General features: G+C 28.9%; 1 protein-coding gene across 1 annotated transcript in view; it reads right to left on the reverse strand.

The window, feature by feature from the left end:
• LOC142321285 (atrial natriuretic peptide receptor 1) overlaps positions 1-23,942 on the reverse strand; it is a 251,566-nt gene that overhangs the window by 15,098 nt on the left and 212,526 nt on the right. Inside the window, exons 11-16 of the mRNA XM_075359283.1 lie at positions 23,310-23,427; positions 20,519-20,626; positions 18,385-18,462; positions 12,858-13,034; positions 8,253-8,412; positions 2,246-2,404 (exon numbers count right to left, since the gene is read on the reverse strand). Coding sequence (XP_075215398.1) covers positions 2,246-2,404; positions 8,253-8,412; positions 12,858-13,034; positions 18,385-18,462; positions 20,519-20,626; positions 23,310-23,427 — 800 coding nt within the window. The remainder of the gene's footprint in view (positions 1-2,245; positions 2,405-8,252; positions 8,413-12,857; positions 13,035-18,384; positions 18,463-20,518; positions 20,627-23,309; positions 23,428-23,942) is intronic.

Genomic DNA, 23,942 nt, shown 5'->3' on the forward strand with positions numbered 1-23,942 from the left:
AATATATTTCGTTTAGTTAAATAAACAAAATACCATTATAGGTTTGAATAAAAATATAAGTGCAACCCCTACAGGCTAATTGTTTTGCATCAGCACCATAAGTGCTGTCAAGATTAGAAATGTAGTATAAATTTAGGGTAAGATGCTAATGACCAAAGCCATGTTTAATAAAATGGTTCTCATAGATAGTAAAAAAAGAAATTATTTAAAGTAAATTTAGCATTGATTATAAAGTCCTTCTTGGTAGGAATTATTGTTATAATGCAGTAAAAGTAAACAAAAGGCTGTAATAAGGAATAAAATTTGTGATAAGTAAAATAATTGAAGTAATAATAATAATAATAATAATGTTTTGAAATGGGCATTCTATAATCACAGATTAGTTTATGAATTTTATGAATGAATTAGCCAGATCAATGTAAAAGAATTATGTGTTGTTGTTCATTGTTTATTTTGAAGTACAAATAAAGAGAAGTTAGTTTTGTAATATGTTTTGGCTTATTTCTATGTGTTGATAATTAATTAATAATAATAAATATGTATCAAAATATATTTTTCCTGTTTTCTTTGATTATTTAATAAAATTACTTTATTTGAAACTTTTATGTTTTTCCAATAATCAATTTCATTAATTAATGAAATTTGGTTAAATCTCAATTTACCCAATGAAATTTAAATTGAGATTAACTTCGTGAAGTTATTATTAGGTGATGTTATTGTTAGCTTAACCTCATCTCAAATTGAGATGATTAACCTCATCTCAACTCCTAATTGTAATTTTTATGGTAATCTCTGTATAAGTTCACAAGTAGAACTGTCCATCGAGAAAGTTGTTGCCTCGCTTAACTGCATCCAATATCAAGCGATACTGGATACCATATAAATGTATATGCTACCAAATGTATATGATACCATATAAATGTATACTGACACCATATAAATGTATATGGTGTCGGTCCATTGTTGAAGGACAATGAAGAGAATTCACTGATCTCTATATAACTGGATAAAGGATCCCGTATATTGGAATTGGTAAATTTGAAGCATAAACTGGCGCCACTAAATGAATCTTAGAACTGGTAGAACTAAATAAAATGAAACACACACACTTACATCTGTGCATGTGTAGATGTAAGTGTAAGAGTAGGGATAAGATTACATTTTAAATTTAAACCAATGTAGTAGAAGTGTTCTGATTTTGTATTTTGAATAAAATGACCAGTTTTTATTTCATTAAAAAACCACAACTGATTGTGAATACCTGTAAATTGAAAATAAATTTGTGAGTAAAACTCATGCAGAAGTATGTGTTTTGTAAAACAAAAGATCCAAAATTGAACAATGTATCTTTCTTTAAGTAAGTACAATGTAATATTTGAGTTATAACAATGTAAGAATTGCAAAACTTGCATAATAATTGTGGATTTGTAATAAGTTCGTTTTTATAAGTAATAAAAACTATTGATTAAATAATATACAGCAGTTGTAAAACTATTATCAAATTCAGTTATTTTTTAAAACTTTTTTCTTGTTTAACCTCTGGGACCACCATTAGGTATTGCTTCAGAGAATGAGAGGAGTGATTTGTAGCGTGTGTGAAAATGGAATGCTTGACCGGGATTTGAACCTGGAACCTCTGGGTGAAAGGCTAAGACACTACCAGTTGCACCACAGAGGCTGGTTCGGTTATCTGACTTGAGTAAAATAAACATCCCTATCATCACGATTATAGTCGTACAAATATACCATGGTTTTATTCAGTTCCCAACATCTCATTCTGCAGTGCTGGTGTATGCTTCAATATTGAACACTTAATTGCATTTTATGCCATAAGGATCCCTTATCCAGTTATGTAGAGATCGTGAGAGAATTTGAGGATTTGCCCATTAGTAAATTAAGGTAGTACATTAAACCAATCTGCATCTTACTAACACTAATTGCTCACTCAGCAATTTATCTTGGAGGATACTTTTGTAAAAAATTATTAAAAAAAAATTGCATATTTGTTTTCATGTAAAAACACTGTTTAATTAGAAAATTTAAATTAAAATAAACCAAAACAATATTGAAGGAAATTTTATACAAAGCAACATAAAAGACAATATAAAGGTAATATCGTATCATAATAGGTAAAATATTATGATAGCTTTTAAGAACTTGTGGTTGATTTTTGTGGAATGCTTGTCCACATTTTCTTTTAGCAATTGCTCAATTCATAAATTTGAGTAAAGGAAGGAAAACTTACCTTGAATTGTATGATTCTGTCTTGCTATTTCAAATGGACCTCGTCTCATAACAATTTCTTCTAAAATTATTGCGAAACTATAAACATCTCCTTTTTGAGTTGCTGGATTACCAGGTATACTTGTATGTGGCAGGAGTTCGGGAGCTACCCATAGCAATTCTATCAGGAGAAAAAAAAAAATGAAAAACTCTCTTCGATTACATTGTAAAAATTTATTACCTTTTACAATTTTTATTTGCAATTTTTTTGGTTTTGATGTACATTTGGTTTGAATGATATTCTATCAAAAATAAAGACATTGCATCAGAAAGTGATTAAGGGTAAATGTCTTCTTTTTAGCAGATTTAGTTCACAATAATTAAGGGGGTAGATAACTCAAATTTTGATTAGAAAAAAACATTTCAGCTTTTGATTCTTTAAAATGTGCTTTTTAATGTGATATAATTATTTTTTCTATATTTTAACCCTAAATATTATAAAAATATATTTTATAGGTCAGTGCTAGATGAAGTTTCTTCTTTTTAAACAAAGAGTTGTCTATTTTTAAACATTTATTTCTCGGCATTCAATAATGATAAGTAGTTCATTTAGGACTCTAAATGAACAATAGTACAATTTTTTTTCCGCCTGATAGCACTACATTTTGATTAGTATAGTTAATTTGTTTGTGTCGTATACTTGGGTTTACTGTGTATAATAGTTTGACAAATACTTCTGGATTTTTCGATTTTCTGGATTTGTGACAATTATTTACATTGCATCATTAATTACTGTTCTTTTTTGACGTTGTGTAGTTATTTGGGATAAATAACGCGCCATTTTTAAACATTGTTCACATGTGATTGTAGTATTTAGGTTATGTATTTGGCCATTAGTTATTGGTTCAAAATTTGCTTTTCTTTTTTGTTGATATTTGTTATAATTTTTATTTTATTAGTTTCTTAGTGTATAAAGTAAATTTTAATATTGGATCGTCAAAATGTGCTTCACAAAAGCAAAATGTAAGATGACGAAAATGATGGCCATTCAAATTATGAACGAAAACGTTTGACAAAAAATCTAGTTGTCCTCGTAGCTCCTGCGATAATATAATGAACCAATGCCAGGATCCTTCTCATGTAAGTACAGGTGACATTAGCGTAGAAAATGTTAGTATACGGTTGTCTGATCTTCAAAAATTAGAACTTTCAGAAATTCATGATGGTTGAAGCTGAATTTAACAGCTGTGTCCTAAAAATGTTTTTTAGTTTTTCCAGGATTAAACGTTATAACTAAACTTGTATGTATGATATTTTGATGAATTAAAAAACAATTGCTTAGATTAAATAAAATATCAAGGAAACATTATTATTTTTGTTAATTTTCGCAATACGTTTTTCTGACATAGTGAAAACTGGCAAACAAAAACTGTCTATATATCACAGAGCAAAACTTTCTGTTTATTTTGGTTAAAGAATTAGGTTCTATGATAAATCAGATCTGAGATAAAGCGGTTCTCGTAAATGCCGATTATTTATCCCCACCCGCAATTTTAGAGATTGTAAATCATATATGGATAAGAATTTTTTGTAGCATAATTTCCATTTATATTCTAGTTCATTTTCAGGCCAGATCAGTGAAAGAATTAAAAAAAAAAATTTGGGTTGACTACCCCCATAAGATTCTGGAAATTTGAATGAATGGGGAGCCACCCATTCATTCAAATTAGGTAGGTTTTGTGTGATTTTTTAATTTTCTAATTATAGAAGCAAGAATTAGAGTAATAAAATTTGTAATATTTATAAAGTTTATAATTCAAAACAAACAAATAGTAGTTTTGCAACTACGTATTTACCAATGGATTTTTATTTCTAAAAATATATTTAAATCTTCTAATTTAAGCAGTAAAACATCACGAACATGAGATTAGTATAGTTATTAGAAAATACTTTAAAAGTTGTTTTATAAAATTATTATCCCATAAAAAATTATCTTTATTGTGATGTGTAAAAGAGTGACATAATTTTCAAAAGCATACGTATTAACTATTAAGGTAGCCCAATTTTTTGCTTTTTTGAATATGAGATTTCAGTATTTTTTGTAAAGTATGTCTGAAAATGCTGATTGTAAACTAAAACAAATAGAGTATAAAATTAAAGCTCATAAAAGTTAAAATAACATTCTAAGTTTACAAAAATCAATAAAAAAAAGGTTAATTTTTAAAGATCTTAATTGAAAATTTGATAAATAGATCATCACTCAAGTTGCGGAAAATTCAGGTTATTCTATTAATTATTATTTATGGCTCATTGCTAGAGTGTAAAAAGGCACAATTTTTTTTTATATAAAAGGAATTCTTATAGTTTAATTTTTAATAAATTAGCAAAGGTGATTAATACATTTATAAATGCATGAAAATTTAACTTTCTGATTATCATTCTTACATCAGTCGTGTTTACTGATCCTAAACAGTAATATGACTTCCCATTTTTCTATACTCTGAAAACTTGTTCAAGGACAAGTCTTTGAAGAAGGCGAGTTAGAACATGATTCTTAGATGGATATGTACATAGATATAATAAGTAGCTGCTTTTCTATATGTGCATAAATATTTTAAAATCTGTTATATATAATATGCATATTATTTTTAATACAAGTGAGATGTCAGAGAATCTAAAATTACTCAGAACCTTTATTGTTATTAACCAATTTAAAGAAGCAAAATGTTTTAAATTCCATGTTCATTTAAAATTTTTTAAATGTGTTCAAATTTTATTTTTCACCAAAATGGAATAAGTGTTTTATTTTGTTGAAGTTACTTTGGTGACTGATTGTAAATATTTTCATATAACTTAATTGAAAGATTTTTTTAATGAAAATTTAATTGTCTACGTACATTTTTATTTGAATATATTTTTGATCACCGTTGCGCCATCTTTCGGACAGCCAAGGAACTATGTAGTAAGATGTCTGACGAGTGTGTACAAAATTTTATCACGTTTTGTCACTCCAGTCACGAGTTATATTCGGTCTCGTACCTTTTGTTCATGTGACCTTGTACGAGCTCGCGACATGGGACAGAAGCACGATAAAATTTTGTGTTCGACTTAAAACATCTTCCGTTGAAACTTATTCTATGATAGAGCAAGCATTCGGTGATAAGCTGCATTTCGTACTACAACAGACACGTAGTGGAAGCGGTTTAAGACGGTAGAGTCGTTTGTTGACGACAAACGAAGCGGGAAGCCGTCAGCAGCTGTTCATGACGAAAATGTTGCGAGAGTGCACTTGTAATTGGCCAAACTGTACCAACTAGTCAAACCGTGAATTCTGTTTGGAAGTAATGAAACGCCATATCCATCGCAATCGTCAAATCTGGTCCGAGTACGGGGAACCGGGCAGTAGGACTGTCTTGCACGACAATGCCTGGGCACACATGGCAACAGTATTAACATGTTATTACGCCCCAAATCAAATCACCGTCTTATCCCACCCGCTCTATTTATCAGACTTGGCCCCAGCAGACTTTTTTTGGACGACATTCCGGCCATCTAAAGAGCTTGCACCGAGCATTTGAAGGCGATCCCACAATGTGATTTCTCCAGAGGTTTGACGGGCTCTACCGGCGCGCAACGAGTGTTTTAACTAGAGAAGGGTTCTGTGTAGAGGGCTGATGTGAGTAAATTCGTTTATCTTTAAATTTATATTTTTATTTGATTTAGTTTGAGACTTTTCAGGCATACTGTGTATGTGAAAATATACTCCAAAGACATACTAAAAACAATAATGGAGAAGTTCTACTACAGATCCTTTGCTGACGTATTTTCGCAGTCTACCATTTTCTTCTTTCCTTTAAAAAAACAATAACAAATAACTAATTTCAATTCTTAATTAAATCCTTTTGTTGAAATTTCAACTTGTGGTATTCTATGTTTAAAAATGAACTGAAGGAAATATTTTTTAGTTTTTAGTGCAGTTCTCTTTTAAGTCAGATATATTTTTTAAAAAGGTTTATTTTATTTTTCTGTATATTTTGAGCAAACTATAACTAAATACGTAGTATATATATATATATATATATATATATATATATATATATATATATATATATATATATATATATATATATATATTATTTCACTTATCTTATTTTTAGGTTAGAATAATGATTTTATATGGAACTGAATTTATAATTTTTTCCTGGTCACTGATCCTCACATACGAGGGTTAATTTTTTTCAAGGTCCGATCGGTCGCGAAATAAAAACCCGTTCAAAAATCGGATAAACCTTTGCGCATATGTGTTGCGTAGCGTATCTTTTTTCTTTTTCCTGTTTAGCCTCCGGTAACTACCGTTTAGATAATACGTTTAGAGGATGATATGTATGAGTGTAAATGAAGTGTAGTCTTGTACATTCTCAGTTCGACCATTTCTGAGATGTGTGGTTAATTGAAACCCAACCACCAAAGAACACCGGTATCCACGATCTAGTATCCAAATCCGTGTAAAAGATATACTAGATATACTTTTACTATCCGTGTAAAAGGTCGCGTCACTTCGTTTAGTTTTGAACACGCAGCTAGCACGTAAACATGTCTACAACAATAGCATCTCCCACCAAGTATGAACTGCGTGCGGTAATTCGATTTCTTCAGGCTGAGGGGTGTAATGCGGCTGAAATTCATCGACGATTAAGTAATGTGTACGGTGAAACTTCAATGAGTGACAGCAAAGTGCGACATTGGTACAGGAACTTTAAAGCAGGATGTACAGATGTTCATGATGCAGGCGGTCAGGGAAGGAAGCGAGTGTCAACCGATGATCTCGTTGAGCGAGTGGATGAGGCAATTCGAGAAAATGGTCTGTTCACAATTTCTTTATTGAGTGATTCGTTTCCTGAAATTTCAAGGTCAGCTCTCTACACCATTGTGAATGAGTACGGTACTGATAGACTTCAGTACCGCAAACTGTGTGCGAAATGGGTTCCCAAGATGCTGTCAAACCATCACAAAACAATGAGAATGGACGCCTCCCTAACGTTTCTCCAGCGCTACCACAATGACGGAGAAGATTTTTTGAACAAAATTGTCACATGGGTTGAGACATAGGTCCATTTGGAAACTGAAGAAACAAAAGAACAATCCAAACAGTGGATGCATTCTCATTCTCCCAGTAAACCAAAGAAGTTCAAGCGAACCTTCTCCAACAGAAAGCGTATGGCTACTGTGTTTAGAGACCGGAATGGAATTCTCTTGGTGCAATTCATGGAACGTGGCACGACCATCACTGCAGCCGTGACGATTCAATGTCTACGAAGGGCAATTCAGAATAAACGGAGAGGAATGTTGTCATCAGGCATTGCCTTTCTCCATGACAATGCTCGGCCGCATACTGCAGTTGTAACAAAGAAGCTCCTGCAGCATTTTTGTTGGGAAGTGTTTTATCACCCACCGTACAGCCCGGACTTGGCTCCATCCAATTTTCACCTCTTTGCTCACATGAAACGCTGGCTAGGAGGACAACATTTTGGCACAGATATCGAGCTGCAGACCAGCGTAGAAACATGGCTGAAAACACAGGCGGCTCCGTTCTATGACGAGGGTATTGGAAAGTTGGTACCACACTACAACAATTGTCTAAATCGAAGTGGCGACTGTGTAGAGAAATAGCGTAACTATGTAAGTACTTGTTACAAATAAAAAAATTTTTATTTTCACTGTGGTTTTAATTTTGTGACCGATTGGACCTTGAAAAAAAATAACCCTCGTACGAGTTCATTGTAATATATTTTTTACTGAGTTTTCTCATAATGTTTGGTGTTGGAACTAACAATTATTGTAAGTTTTCTTAATTTTATAGTTAATTTATTCCTTCCCTTTTTTATTTTCTTTATCCAGGCTACATTTTTTCTTATGGTAAATAAAACTTAACTGCAGTTAGTGATCAATTTTTTCAGTTATTTTTGCTGCAGACAAGTACATTTACAATTATTTATAAGTATTTTTATTTTATGGATTTTTTTACTTACTTGTATAAAATGTATTATCTTTTATAATTTCTGATGGAGTTGTTAATGTTTGAAGACCAAAATCAGATAATTTTAATACAAATCTACTATCTATAAGACAATTTCCAGAGCGTAGTTTACCATGGACAGCTACTTCACAGCCATGTAGAAATGACATACCCTAGTTAAACAGAAAAGTTTACTTTCAGTTTAGTAACTAAACTTACTACACATTTATGCTCACGTATATGCAAAACAAATACAAAAGCATCTTATTAATATGAAGTCAGAATGAAAAGCACTTACAACTCTGTCAAGTTTAGTTATTTAATTTTATTTCTTTTGTTGTTATCAAAATGACACTGTATGTTAAACTGATGTTTATAAATATGATCTATTTTCTACTAAAAAATATGACATTTTTACCTTTCTTCTTTAAAACTCATATGCCCTGGTGGTAATGAGAACGTGATATGAGAATCCAGTTTTTTGTCTCATAATTTTTTTATATGATCATAAACAATGATGTCTTTTAGTCAGAAGAACAATAGAATTGTATTAAATGTTGAAACATTTTCTAAATGAAAAAGTAATTTTCATTTACAAGAAATAAACTGATTTTTAAAAAAAATTAAAACTAAATGTATTAGTTGCTTTTTAGTGAAATAAATTAATTTCAATTGAGAAATGGTAAAAAAGGTAAGATGCCAGAAATAGTTATGCATACAGAACCATCTTCCATTGATCAGGAGTCATTTAGTTAAAAATTGAAAATGAATTGGGAAAAGGTAATTTTATTTAATTTATCCTTTTGTTGCAAATACAGAAATGAAAGCATTTGCTTGAACTTTTGTAATTTTGCATTCATAAATATATGGTATGACTTCACAGATTTATAAATATTCAACATTTAATCAGTTATGTACATTTTAGGACTAAGCAAAATTATTATTCTTACTGTAACACACAGAAGTCTGTATATGTTGTCTATTGTATTTTCTCATGATATAACAAGATGACATCAGTGATAAGAAATATAGGACTAATAATTGAAATATGGGATCTATTTATTACAAAACTAAGTGAGAGTAGCTGTTTAAAACTGGTGATGAAAGTGGTTTTTTTTGTAAATGTTAATCTGCACCTTAAAAATCTAGAGTATTTGATAGTAAGTAACTAATCTGATTGATTGTTGTCAAATTACAATGTAAATAATATTACTGCCTCTGATCATCAGTGAATATAGGAGAATCCAATACTCCTCTGAATCATGTCTGCTAGTAAAAACTAATTTATGAGGAACTGAAAAACTCAGTTGTGGTAGAAAAGAAATAAATTTTTTTCATATAATTCATTTATTAATTTCATTTTTAGAGCAGTTTTATGATGATGTGTGAGATACAGAAAGCAATATTTTCATCAGTTTATAAAGTAAAACATTCATAACAAAAAATTAATTTCTTGTATAATATCATCATACTAGACTGTTAAAATTAGAAAATCATCAAACATTTTATTTTCCTGTTACATTAAGTTCTAAAAAGAGATCAACATGTATATTCAAACACATTGAATACCTACAGTTGATTCTAATTATAAACTTTTTAATATTGAAAAAAAAAAGTTAATTAAAAGAGTATTGAATGATTAATGAAATGTGCTGAGCTGTGCAGTTTTAGTAAGCTAAAAGATGTAGGTCCAATAACTGAATGGAGTGATTATTTCAATTCAAAATATAAGTGGAATAGACTTTAAGAATTTTTTGAACTAGCTATGAATTTGCTTACCTAATTGCTAACTGTGAACTCAGTGCTTGCTAATTTCATATTAATATTGATATTCAGTAATGCTTTTCTCCTTTTTTATTGTTTGGTATGTAATGATTGACTAAAGATGTTCAGTTTTCTTCTTTTTTTGATTTACTAAAGTCATTTCAATAGAAATCATATATTTAGTTATCATTAATGTAATTTCTGTAGTAATCATAAGATAAGATAGTCAGAAATGAGACTGTAATGCAGTTATTACAAGTACAATGTAAAAAGGATTCTTCTACTACTGTATACTTTACAAAAAAAAAACTTAGTTCTTATCTTAAAATAAGGACTTTTATAATTCATTTAATTAAATTTTAGGTTAACAATCTGTAAAAAAGAAGTGTTATCTCTGTCCTGATGTCTTATATCAATTTCTTCTAAGTAGCTTTGACTTGTGAGGTTATTTACTTTTTTCCAGAAACCTCATTGGTGTAGCCATTATTTTTAATAACTAAAATATGTATCTTAACTACCTTATATACCCAGCATTGTTAGGAATCATAATTTGTTTATAGGTCCTTCCATTTCTTTTTTATGTAACTTGTCACTAACTTTCTGCAAGCCTGAAGTTATTACTGTCATTGATTTTGTCTGTTTGCAAAAACTTTGCGTTCTTTGCTGTCAGTTGAATCTGAGTGATGAATGTTAACTTTCCTTTTAGACATCGTCAAATCACTACGTTAACGTTTATACACTTCTCAATGATAATATTTTGGAAATTTCACTTAACATTATGATCTGAATTCACTCATTGAAGTTGTTTCATACAACTCAAGAAAATAGTTTTATACCTCGCCCTTCGATATTAAGTTCAAACTGAAGTAACTGACATCTCACACCTCCTTTTATATTGTTAAAGAACTTTTGAATTCTTCTCTATTGCAGGAATACACCAGAATGTTGTACAAAAATCAGTTAAAGTATGTTATATAATGTTACAGAATTTAGAATGCTTCAAAATGTTGTAGAAACATTTACAACATTACAATATTGTTATATATTTGTATAACAGGAAGTTACACAAATTTCCAATGTTCAAAAATATTCTACAATATTACCAAATGATCCAGAATTTTAACCTTTTGTAGTGTTTTAAAGTTTTCACCCCTCACCCTTCCTGAGCGGTTGTAGTAGGGATGTCTTATACCTACATTATTTTTGCTTAGTTAGTATTTAATATTGTCCCAAGTTTGGTTGGAATCGGTCATATAATTTACGATGACATGTAAAACAAACACTTACATACATTACCGTCAACATACATTACAATGACTTTTATATTTATTAAGATGCAAAGGTGTCACTAATCGTAACACCTTTGAGTGTCATTGGTAAACAGTTGTTTACCAGCTTTAATTGTTAATAACTTTGGAACTAAGAATGCCATCAAAGCCAGGTAAAATATACTTTGTAGCAAATTTTATGAGGTTTCAGAAAATTTCCTCCACTTTTGTTGATTTCCTCACTGATTTTGAGATATTCGCAAAAAGCTGCATGTTAAACTTTTGCTTAAGAGGATTGAAAAAGGGGGTGGGGGTATCCTTTTTAAAATTAAATGTAGGTAACAATTTTTCTCTTTTTTGGAACTGTTAGTTTGCTAAATTTCATCACAATTGGAATAAAATTGTAGATTTGTATAAAAGACAAACAGACATATTCTACTTTATATTTGTAAAAGATAACAAATAGAATATAAGCATCATTTTATTTTGTGATTTTAATGTAGTTGATAGTATTTTAAAGAAATTAGTTCTATGGAGATATTCATATTTCAAGATATTTTGTAATGGAATGATTCATTCTTTATCTGGAGAATGGTTTCAGATACCATTCATTATACAAAGCAATTTCAATTTCGAATTAGTTCTTTTTAAAAAAGTTATGATATAACTAAAAAGATAAATATGAAGAGAAGGCATAAACATTCACTAACTGAGAAATAAATGCAGAAGTTTGGCTTGAGGATTCAGTTTTACATGAAAAAAAAAAAATTACATTAAGCATACTAACTGATTTGTCCTTCCCTTATCCTTCACTTCTCAGTTTGGCCTAGCATGTCCTGCTGAAGAATACTACCTATCTTTTTTTATTTGAACTGTGTTATACTGTACTTGAACCATACTTTATTTTAAGGGAAGATTAGGATTGTATTTCGATCTTTTTCTAGATCATAGATTGCTCTTAATTACAGTTGGTTGGGATTATTAGGAAAGTTCCAATAATTTTATCAATCTCCTAGTACTATTCCATTCACTATATCCAATGAAAGATTTTGGTTCCAAAATCTTGTTTCTTTTTTTTTGAGTCAAGACTAAATAATCTTATTAGATTTTTAACCAGGTAATAAAGTGAGATAGAATTGTGAGATGATAAATCTCACTACAAATAAGATATGTGATATCCACTGGGACAAACTGGGATATTGACATAACAACTTGAAGTGACATTTTTAAATTATAAACGTTATTCTTAAAAATGTTAATTTTTAAAATAAACAGTTTAGGTACTGAATGATAAAAGAACTGACTTTTTTTTAAACAAAAAACGTTCGAGTTATAATATCTGTCTTTGTTTGTTTCTGATACTTTTATTATGTTGTACTTTAGTTAAAACAGTACTTGTAGGTTGAGCAAGTGTAATATGAAACTGTCATGTTTTAAATTATAAATGAATAATATAATTTTTGTTTATTAAAATTAACATATCACATTACATTTTTGAAAGTACATTTTAACAAAAACAAAACTGAATTTTTTTGTCTTTACTATTTTATTTTTAATTATTATAAAGAATAAAATTAATTCATTACCTTAACTATATCGTGTATTAATGACATACGAAAGTTCCAGTCAAGGCGAATTGCTTCATTTTCTAAAACGTCTTTAAGACTTCCCCTCGGACAATACTCTGTTAATATTAATACTGTTGGGCATTCTATGCATGCACCAATAAATCTTACTGTGTTTTCATGTGTTACATCTCTAACCTTAAATAACAAATATAAATAATTGATTGTTATAGATAAAAAAATTGCTAATAAATTTAAGTAACTTATAAACTATGTATCATATAAATATATATTTGTTATAAATCTAAGCAAACTTAGTATTAATTTATCCAATTTATTAATATCCAATTTTTTTTTACTTTAAAATCAAGTTTTAATTTGATTGATAACTGTGAAAGCACATGGTAATTTGCATACCTCATTTTTGAAAAAAAATGCCATCATTGGTTAATGCTTCTTCAGCATAAAAAAATAATTTACTGACGTAAAATTAATTATCTCAAACTTTGTAAATAAATTTAAAGTACAGCGTTTTAAAAGAGGTTATTCTATTATTATTTTTTAGATCAGCTCTTTATTAATTCTTAACATTTTTAGATTTTTTGTAGCCCCTAATAATGTAAATTTTATTTATTAAGCGTATTGCTATTGACATGAATATCATCGACAAAGTTTCTAGTTGTCTATTGCTGGATAGAAACTTAATTAAAATTATTAACTTTTCTTGAACTTTTACAAAAGTATTTAGAAATCAAAACAGAAGTTTTGGTTTGAAGTAATTTTGGCCAAAAATGTATTAAAGTTTAAAATATTGGCTAAGAATATTCATTTGATTACAGAGTAATTTAATATCTAGCTAGATAAGATATTAAAATGAGAATGTTTAAAAAAGGATGCAACTCAAATTTTGATGTATATCTATAACCTATTTTTTCACTATATAAATCCTGATTACAGGAACATTAAGATTTTATATCCTTTAATTTCAATTCATGTTGTACGTGTTTTTAGTTGACTTAGATTTAGGTTATTGTTATTTTTTGATATATGAATATTTATGCTTAGTTTCCAGTTTTTTAATGGTAGTTTTTCAAACGGTAGTCCATGAAGAATATGAGGATTGTTTTGAAAATCTCTATCTTTTTAAAAATTCCAAAAGAAAAAATCTGATATTATAAGATTTAGAGATCTTTGTGCCATAAATTTTTTGCTCATTCAAAACAAAGCAATAACCAAAATTGTTTATATTTCGGCATTTTTGAATTTCATCAGCATTATAACAGGTAGTACCATCTAGCTAAAACTAACATTCTTGATAGTTTTGTTTTACTGTGTAATAAACTGTCAGATTAAATTACATTAAACTTCACCATTTACCGTTTTAGCCCCCCAAACAAAAGACATTGTGGTGTGAAATTACACAATAATCCTTGATTTTCTGTTAGTTTTGAAAAGAGTGAGGATTTCACCATCCCATTTTCAACTGTTTTGACATTTATGTCAAATTCAGGTCTTATGACTGAAAATAAGATGTGTATGTGTGTGTGTACATGCACGTGCGCATGTTTATAATAAAGTTTCATTACATTTTAAATTTATTTTTTCTTAGGAAATCATGTAATCTTGATATCATTAACCTGATAATTCTACAACATAAATGATTATTTCTGAAACTCATAAGGGTGTGGGTTGTAATTGGATGTAAAATAAAAATTGAAAGTTATATTTAAGGGGTAGTAAAATGGTTTTCATTTTTTGATCTTGGGTTACACTAATGGTTCAAATAAATTACCAGTTTCTTAATTGCATAATTATTACAATCCTTCTATAGGTTTTTAACTAATTATTTTTTTAGTATATTATTTTCACATTAATATGATTCAATAGTTTAAAAGAACTGAATTTACTGTGTTTGTTTTCCGACAGTTTGCATATGTGTAGTTAATAACACTCTACTCTTAAAATAGGATAAACGATTATCTTAAAGAGGATTATTTCTCATTACAGTCACAATATATAACAACGTCTACGAGGACCACACACTTGGTGATTTATTTGCATCTTGATAGTAACTTTTTTATATTATTCATAGTTAAATTATCACTTGCATGGGAAATGTGAAGATTTAGTTTTTAAACAGTATTTAGCAAATAATAACTTTAAACTTCTACAAATAAAAGGTAATAAAAATATAATTTGTAATTAGTAAATTCATTAATCTACATTTTTTCTATTATTTCATTAAAATTTTATTTAAAACTTAGTTTTTAGCATAAGGAACTTGTTACACAAAATTAATGATCGTTTCATGATATAATCTTTATTTACAAGACTATGTAATTTTGATCTCCCAATAAACATGTAATTGAATTTATGTTTTACGTGACAACTATAACTGTATGAAAATGCTTTTTTATTGAATACTTGTTCCAACTAACAGCATTACTTGCCTCCATGAATGAATTGTTACTTATTATTCAGAAAGTTTGTTAATAATTAAAAGAAGTTTTGGAAATTATTTGGTTATCAAAATTAGAAAAATTGAGTTGTTTTCAATTTTTCGCTTACCGTAATGATTTAGTTACCACTTTAATCACCACGATTTACTCATCTGGTAATCATATTAGGTTTTTTTTTCATTACATCATACTGAAGTTACATGACTTTGTGAGTTTTTTTAACTTTGCTGGTTATTTTTAGAGTGTGTATCATATCTCTAATTATAATGATTGGTTTCCAGGATTGAATTAGTGATAATATTGATAGAGGATAATGATGTAAATTACATTTTGTAAATGGTAATATAAATTTCCTACTCAGACATTCAATTGATTGAAACTTATTTTGCTGTTTTACTGTATCTTGATACAGGAGGTCTGTCTAGTTTAGGGAAAAATATTTCATTAATTACCCATTTTATCTCAATTTCTGATGTAAAAAAAAAAATTAGTTCATAATTTTTCTTTTAATGATTTTTTTATTTTAATTTGGTATGTTATAAATATCAGTTTTCTTGAAAATTTGATTGTAATAAATATACCAATGGTGTGGAAAAATTCCTTTCTTTTCTTTTGAAATAGAAATTCAAAAGATCAAATTTTAGATCACATAATTTCATAATCTGTTGGAAGAAAGTGGTTGGATCTAATAGATTGTAATTAGGAATTCCTAGCAACAACTTTTTATTAGGTTTATTTAAAAACTTGAAAACTTTTTATGTGGAATGGTAAACTATATTTGAAACTTTAATTTTAATAAGGCTGCTATTGCAAATAGAAAAGAATTAGTTTCTGGGATTTGTGATATTAAACAAATTTTAATATTTAACTAAAAAAAAAAAAAAAAAAGTCCCTAAGAGTATTTAAAACTGGTAACCTGTATTAAGGTTAAATCCATCAATTTTTATAAGTTACTTCCACCTTGGGGCCGGACTTGCTTTAATTTGAACACATTCTCAAGGGAGTATTATTCACAAACTGCACTTCTGCCATCTTCGTATGGACAATCTTGACCAACGTCATGAGTACCGTGCATGTACCACATTAATTTGGTCTGCATCATAGACCCCATGATGTTTGGGTATAAAGCACTTTGAATTCTCTTCAGCAAGCTTCCCTATGTTGCAGAAAATTCATCACTTTGTCCACATCTTAACTGGCATAAGTTTGGCTGACTTAGTTGTTTATTTAATAATTTTTTTTTTACCAATTTAGCTAGATTTAACTACATACAAATATTCATAAATGCTAGTACGTATAAGTTATTTAAACAAGCTCTATATTTTCACTAGTAAAACAGTCTTAGTGATGCATAAGTTAAATAAACTTATTTTGTAGATTCATGGCTCCATTGGCATTGTTATTAAGTGACTCGACATAGTGAATGGTAATTCCAATGCAATTTGAAATGTTGACAGTTTTGTTCTCACCTTTGAGTGGAAAGTCTGTATTGTTTCCTGGTTAATATTCTCTAAGTTTATCCAAAGTTCTAGGCCCTTGCATGTGTTCACTGATGTCACTAATTAATTATTTTTATAATATTGTTAAAATGTTTGATTAATGACTCATTTTTAATTATTTTCTGAAAAAAAACACTGCCCTGCTAGCCTTTAAATTTAAGAACTAGGTACGAGGCATATTCATAAAGTAGGGCTGTTTGTTCATTAAAAAAAAAAGTCGTGAGGTTTTTCTTACAGTTTTAGTTTAACACATATCTACTTAAGTTTTCCACATAATCGCCATTCAGTTCTAAGTACTTTTCGTAAAGCTGTATCAGTTTCTTTAACCCCTCTGCATAGAAGTTCGCAACCTAGGAATTGAACCAGTTGACAACGGTAGTCTTGAGTTCCTCGTTGTTTTCAAACCGTTGCCCACCAAGCCACTTTTTCAAGTGTAAGAAGAGGAAGTAGTCGCTAGGTGCAAGGTCGGGACTATGTGGAGGGTGGTCAAAAAGTTCCCAATGAAATCTTGAATCTTCTTTTTGGTTAAGGTAGCAATGTGAGGATGTGTGTTGTCTTGAAGGAGCATTAAGCTAGACGACAGTTTCCTGCGTCGTCAGTTTTGGATTACACGTCTCAGTTTGGTGAGCATTTCATAGTACATGTCAGCCATAATTGTTGATCTACGTTTCATGAAATCAACTAAAATGACGCCCTTTTCTTCTCAAAAATCGGTAGCCAACATTTTTCGACTCAAGTACAGAGATTATTTAAACTTTTTTGGTTTTGTGGAACTTGATTGGTGCCACTGCATTGACTGTTGTTTCAATTCTGCGTTGGGGTAGGATATCCACGTCTAGTCACCTGTAACAATGTAGGAAAACAAATCATCTCAATCTTCTTGATAGCGGTTCAAAAATACTTGTCCACTGCACATTCTTTGCTCGTTGTGTTGGTTGTTGAGCATTTTCTGTGCCCATACAATTTGTGATATCCGAGCTTTGCTGTGACAATCGTGCAAATAGTAAATAAAGGTGCATCCAACATGCGGAAATTCATCAGCCAGAATACTACATCAATTGCCAATCACATCGCAGTTTTTGGTTCACTTTTTCAACGAAATCGTCTGAAAACTGGACCTGCCATTCTGTTCTTCATCATGCACATTTGTGCAGCCATTTTTAAAGTCTCAACATCAATGTCTAACCTTTCCTTTACTCATTACTGTAGGTCCATACACTAGGTACAATTCCCGATGAATTTCAGGAACTGAAAATCTTGTTGCACACAAATATCGAATCACAGCGTGCACTTCACAACTAGCGGGAGAAAATATTATCATGGACATTGTGATCTGCAATCACCAGCAGGCAAATGACTATTGAATCAAAACAGCTTCAGTGGCTTCTTAAATAGCTGGTAAATAGATGACAGCTCTGCATATGTGAAACTGTGCTCATACCTGCTAATATTTAATTGTAAGCCGACAGCCCTTTATGAATATGCCTTGTTATAATCTATGCATGCTTAAGACTTATGTACTATTAAAATAATTTATTATAATTATTTTGTATTCAGTACTAACAGCACTATTTATTGTAGTAATTTTACCTGCTTTATTTCCCATAGTAATCTCTTGTTAATATCAACTTTCTTTTTTACTATTTTTTTAATTGCAACTCTGCTTCCCTGAAATATATAATATACAAACTTAATTAATTTATAAATAATAGAATTGATATTTGTGTATTAATGAAAACCACCATTGATACATAAATATATAATAAAATACTTGTTTCCTCCACAAAGATTTAAATTTATTGTGTTTGCTCAATAAGTATTTGCTAACATACCATATTTACATTGCATTACTTAAAATAAAATGCCTTGAGTTTATTTGTAGTTAGATACAAACCGTCAAGTATAGATTTAAACAGATTTATTTGTTATTTTAATTTCATGCAGATATAGGGCTGAATCCAAAAAAGGCATATTTTTTATAAAACTCAAATACATTTCATATTTGTTAGAATGATAATGAATGTTTTTCTAAAACCTTTATCAGATTTAGCCCAAAATTTCCTTACTTACAGTCTTAATTCCAAAAGAGTAAAACAAAAATTTATTGCTTCACTTGTATTTTTTTTTGCGGTGTTTCTTATGGTTGTAACATTGCATTTCTTATGGCAGTGTTGTTTATGGCTGCATTTAAAGCAGAGGGAAAAGAAACAACAATAAAATTTGCTTTCTCTGAGAATAATAATGTTCATTAGACAGTTTATTACTGTGGTGAAAATAATGAAGGTGTTAACTTGTAGGGCTGAAAGTCACCTGAATTTCATTTTTTGAACATGACATACTGATGTACAAGGTTTTATTCAGCTCTGCAGACAAAATAATGGGAATATAGTTCACTACTCACTTTTCTTTGTAAGTTTGGCATGAGATGGTTGTTAATTTTTAGTGGTCATTTTCTGAAATTAATTTTTTATCATTATACATATTAGCATAACATAAAAGAAGTACCAAAATGAATAATAACATCTTATGTTGACTATATCATTTAGTTACAGTGGTCTACTTAGAAATTTTATGGACAAAAATTTTAAATTTTGCAAGTGGGTTAAGACATAATAAAGTTATAGATAATTAGAGGTAGTAGTAAAATCCACAGTGTAAAATTTTGTTGAAAATCTTCCAAATATTCCAAACTGGAGTTATTTTTTCATTCTAGTCATATTTTTTATATAGATCTGTATAAGTTTTGGATATCTGGTGGTAGAGGAATTTTCAAAGTGAACCCTTTACTAGGATCAACCCACAAATTAAAAAAAAACAAAAAAAATAAGAGATTGAGTCAAATGCGATGGAAACACAAACTGAGTTCACTAAATTATTTTTTATTAATAATGTATAAAATACAATAGACAGATAGATAAAATAAAAAATGTTTTCAGGATTTCCACTGGTGCATTTAAAAAAAAAATTGCAACATACTTATGTCTCTTATGGTTTCTCATAAATACCTCCAAAATGAAATTATTAACTTGTTAAAATTGAAACCACAAAGTGAAAGAAGAGAGAAGTTTACTCCAAATATAAGTAGATTTGCATTTATTGTATTTATATTTGAAGCCAGATTCAAATTTATACTAATTTGATGCATAGGTTCATTTTAACTTTGATCTTTTTTTAAATTTATTCAAATACAATAATTATACAAGCTAATTTTTGTTAAAGGAAAAAAATATTTTCAATTCATATTCCTTTTTTCATACTGGTTATTTTTGAGACCATACAGCATGTGCAATTATCAACATAAAAAAAATTGAACAAATTGTAAAATTATACTGTGTTCAGAATTTCCTAAGAGAATGTAAAATTGTTTGATCAATTTTTTTATTTCTTAAAAAATCATTTACATAGATCTACATATGGTTTGGGGGTATCACAGACTGTTAGTGTTTACAATCGGTTTAAAATTGGATGTTTTAAAGCTATCAGTTCCTTAATACTGTCAGTCATTATATTTTTGTTGGGTTATAATTAATAAAAGTATCCTGGCTTGGTGATTCATGGATATAACAAGGTGCAGCTACATTCCTTAGAGGTGTAACAAGGGATGCAACTGCTTATGGACCCCAGTTCAGTAAAACTGCTAGAATATCAAGAGACATTTGAAATATTATGTAAATCAATTAATTGATATATATAGCCTCATATTAAAAAAAAACAACAAACTTACCTTATAAATTCCTATTGTGGTGAATACTTGTGCTGGCAAAAGAGAAGAATTAGATTCAACTGATGTTCGTCGGTAAGCTAATCGTTCTGCTGCGCACATGTCCAGACCCTGCTTTGAACCAGACTGATTAAAATAAACAATAATAAGAAATATTATTTAAAATTATGTAAATTTTCATATTATTATTATTTAGTAATTAACATTTTCCTGTTTAGCTGCAAGGGGCATTCTTTATCATTGGAGAAGTAAAAGGGATTTGGAATTGGTGTTAGCCATTTTGCTGTGTTGAATTAAAGGTGTTCTAGTATAACCTTCCACTTTATACCTTATTGAATGATATATATATATATATATATTTTGTTATTTATTTATTTATGTATTTAATATTATAAGAAAAATGAAATATAACCATAAAAACACAGTAATTAGAAAAGTTAAACTTACCTTATTAATTTCCAATAACCGGTTTTCGCAGTATCCTTCATCTTCAGTTGATATTGAATTCTATATTTATTATATTAAAAATTATTCTTTTTAATGTTTTACAGTACTCGACAGTACAAGTTCATTTATGTTTATAATATCATTCAAAATTTTAAAATAAAAAATATTTCCAAAAAATGACATCAAGTAACCATATAGTGTGAGTGAAGCTGCAATGGGGAGCTAGTTTTAGATAATTTTTTCTTATTTATTTTGAATATTACAAAGGTTTCTGGGTTAGACTTTTATGATGGTTTGTACCATGTTGAGTATTCTTTATTTACACACTTTTTATTAATAACACGTGTAATATTTTTTGACTTGTTACCATTTTACTTATGATTTAACATATACTGTACCACTGCAGAAATAATATTGGTCTTGTTTGGAAAGTAGTAATATATCTGTTATAACATGTTCTATTACAAACACTTAATACCCCCATATCAATTTTCCAACATAGTGGCACTTACATACTGTGAAAAATGTTATTAAAAACACATAAAAGTTAATAATAAAGCAAATTGTGAAAGTTAATAAGTAAAATTTATTATTTTAGGCAACTTATTAAATAATTATATACACAAATAATTATGCAGAGGCTTCATATGTAAATTAAAACCTATTCTTTAACAATGAATTCTGTTAGGGAGGGGAGGGCTGGATTTGCCTGAAATGTAATTGTCAGACTACATATGTCATATTTGTTTTACTCACTTGCTTTCACAGTGAAGCAACAAGCAGAAAACAAGTTGCTAGAGACTGGTTAGAAAGGTAACAATTAATGATTTCAGATGTGTGGTGATTTAGAAATATTATGGCCAGTTAATTGTTAGTTAAAGCATGTGATTTCAGCCAATGTTGAAGAAGCTGGATTTTTTACCAGCAAAACATGGTTATCAATTTTAATTGTGCAGAAGAACATGCAGCATATGACAGAATAATATATAAAATATATAATTTTTTTTTCTTTTAGGGCGATGATTAATTCACCACATATGGTCAGTGCTTGTACAAAATTCAATGAGGATATTGAATGGAAATTTTGTAATGTACATATCCTACAAATTTCATTGCCTGACTAGGATTTTAACATAAGACCTTCAGAGTGAAATGCTATTACTTTGTCACAGAGATTAATGGAGAGAGTTTAATTTGGAAGACTTTAAAAAATAATGACATCTAGAAAAGGTAAGAGTAATTAAATTGATATTGTGTGTTTTTAAAATTGAAATGTACATGGTATTAAGCTACTTATGGTAAGTAGTACCTTTAATGGAAAATTCTTTATTACAATTTATGGTGCTTAAAAACTGTACGTGGTTGTGTTTGGCTACTGAAGATTTTGGTATAGTTAATTGAAAGTATAGTAGTTATATGAACATTAATTATAATAAATTAAGTATAAGATTCTGAGGAAAAGTACATGTATAATTACAAGATTAATTAATTTTAAACACTTTAATAAAATAGTTTTGTAAATTCATCAATTTTCAGTATTACCAGTAACAATACTATCTATTATATAATTACTTGAATGTGTAGTTGATTAACTATTTAATCATTTTTAAAAAGTAATAACAGATCTTGCTTACGGTTGCAGGAGTAATTATTTCTATTTAAGCAAAACATATTTTTATATATGTAGAGACATGGAAGATTGGAAGACCAATCTTTTATTATTATTGTTTATTCTATTATTTTCAGGAACATCATTTACAAAAAATAAAAAATTAAAAAAACAATTTAATAAGTAAACCTTACCTTATGTGTATTTGAGAGAATAGGACAATAATATTTTTTTACATTAGAACAGCCAGTGATGCCTTGAGATAATATTTCCAATAGTTAAAAAAAAAATGTATAAAAATTATTGCTGATATCATAATCAGATATTATAAGCCACATTTCACATGATTAGTGATGAGATTGTATAATTTAAAACCAAATGTTTGAAATAATAAATTGAACCAAATTTTCAAATACAGTATTTTTACTAACTTCATAATATTTATTGCCAAATTTCCCTTATTTATTTGTATAGTATTGTCATATGTTCAGTGAGTGGTGCTGCATTAGCAGCGAGGTAGGTGTTGAGGTAGTAGGTAGTAGGTAGTAGGTAGTAGGTAGGTGTTGAATCAAAGATTGTAATTCAGAGTTTTGGCAGAGTGATTATCAATTTCAATTTTTCAGTTATTGATTTTCTGAATTAGATATTTTCTTGGAACTTTTATTTGAATAGGCTTAGCGTTTAATACTTTATCTGAGTTTACTTAGTTGCTCTGTTTGCATTTACTTTAATGATTACCTCAAAATTTTTTTGTAGTGCAAGTCTTGATGAAAATGGCTTTCCAATTTCCAATAAGACTTCTTCTGTTCTTACTCTCCAAGACATATTATTTAAATCTGCTGCCATGCGCATGTGTCTGAAATTTAAGTAAGGCATTCATTAGTTCATTTGCATATGTTTGGTATACAGTCTCTTTTTTTAGGATAAAATGTACTTCAGAAACTATTAAGATTGTCATTTACAAAACAATTAGCATGGAAAGAATTTTAGGTTGATATGAAATTAACATTATAATTTCAATTAAATCATTGCATAATAAATTAGTTATTTAACATAAATTATATAATGTTTCTTACACAGATCTATATTAATTTTTTTCCTACAAAATTTTTATGCTGTATTGCTGCTATTGTAAATAGATTTTTGAATAGTAGTACTTGAATTACAGTTAATTTATGCAAATTAAAAATATATCTGTTATAAAAATATAATTTTAAAGTATGTGTTTCATTCTGGTTATGATGCTGATTGCCTAAATTGGTGTAGTATTTGAAATTCTTTTACCAATTTTGGTCACATTCATCTTTTAAAAGCTTATTTTAACAGAACCATTCAGAGCTAATTCAGTTACAAATAGATCGCAAAGATCAT

Source organism: Lycorma delicatula, chromosome 3 (genome assembly GCF_047948215.1).
Source record: "Lycorma delicatula isolate Av1 chromosome 3, ASM4794821v1, whole genome shotgun sequence".
NCBI lineage: Eukaryota > Metazoa > Arthropoda > Insecta > Hemiptera > Fulgoridae > Lycorma > Lycorma delicatula.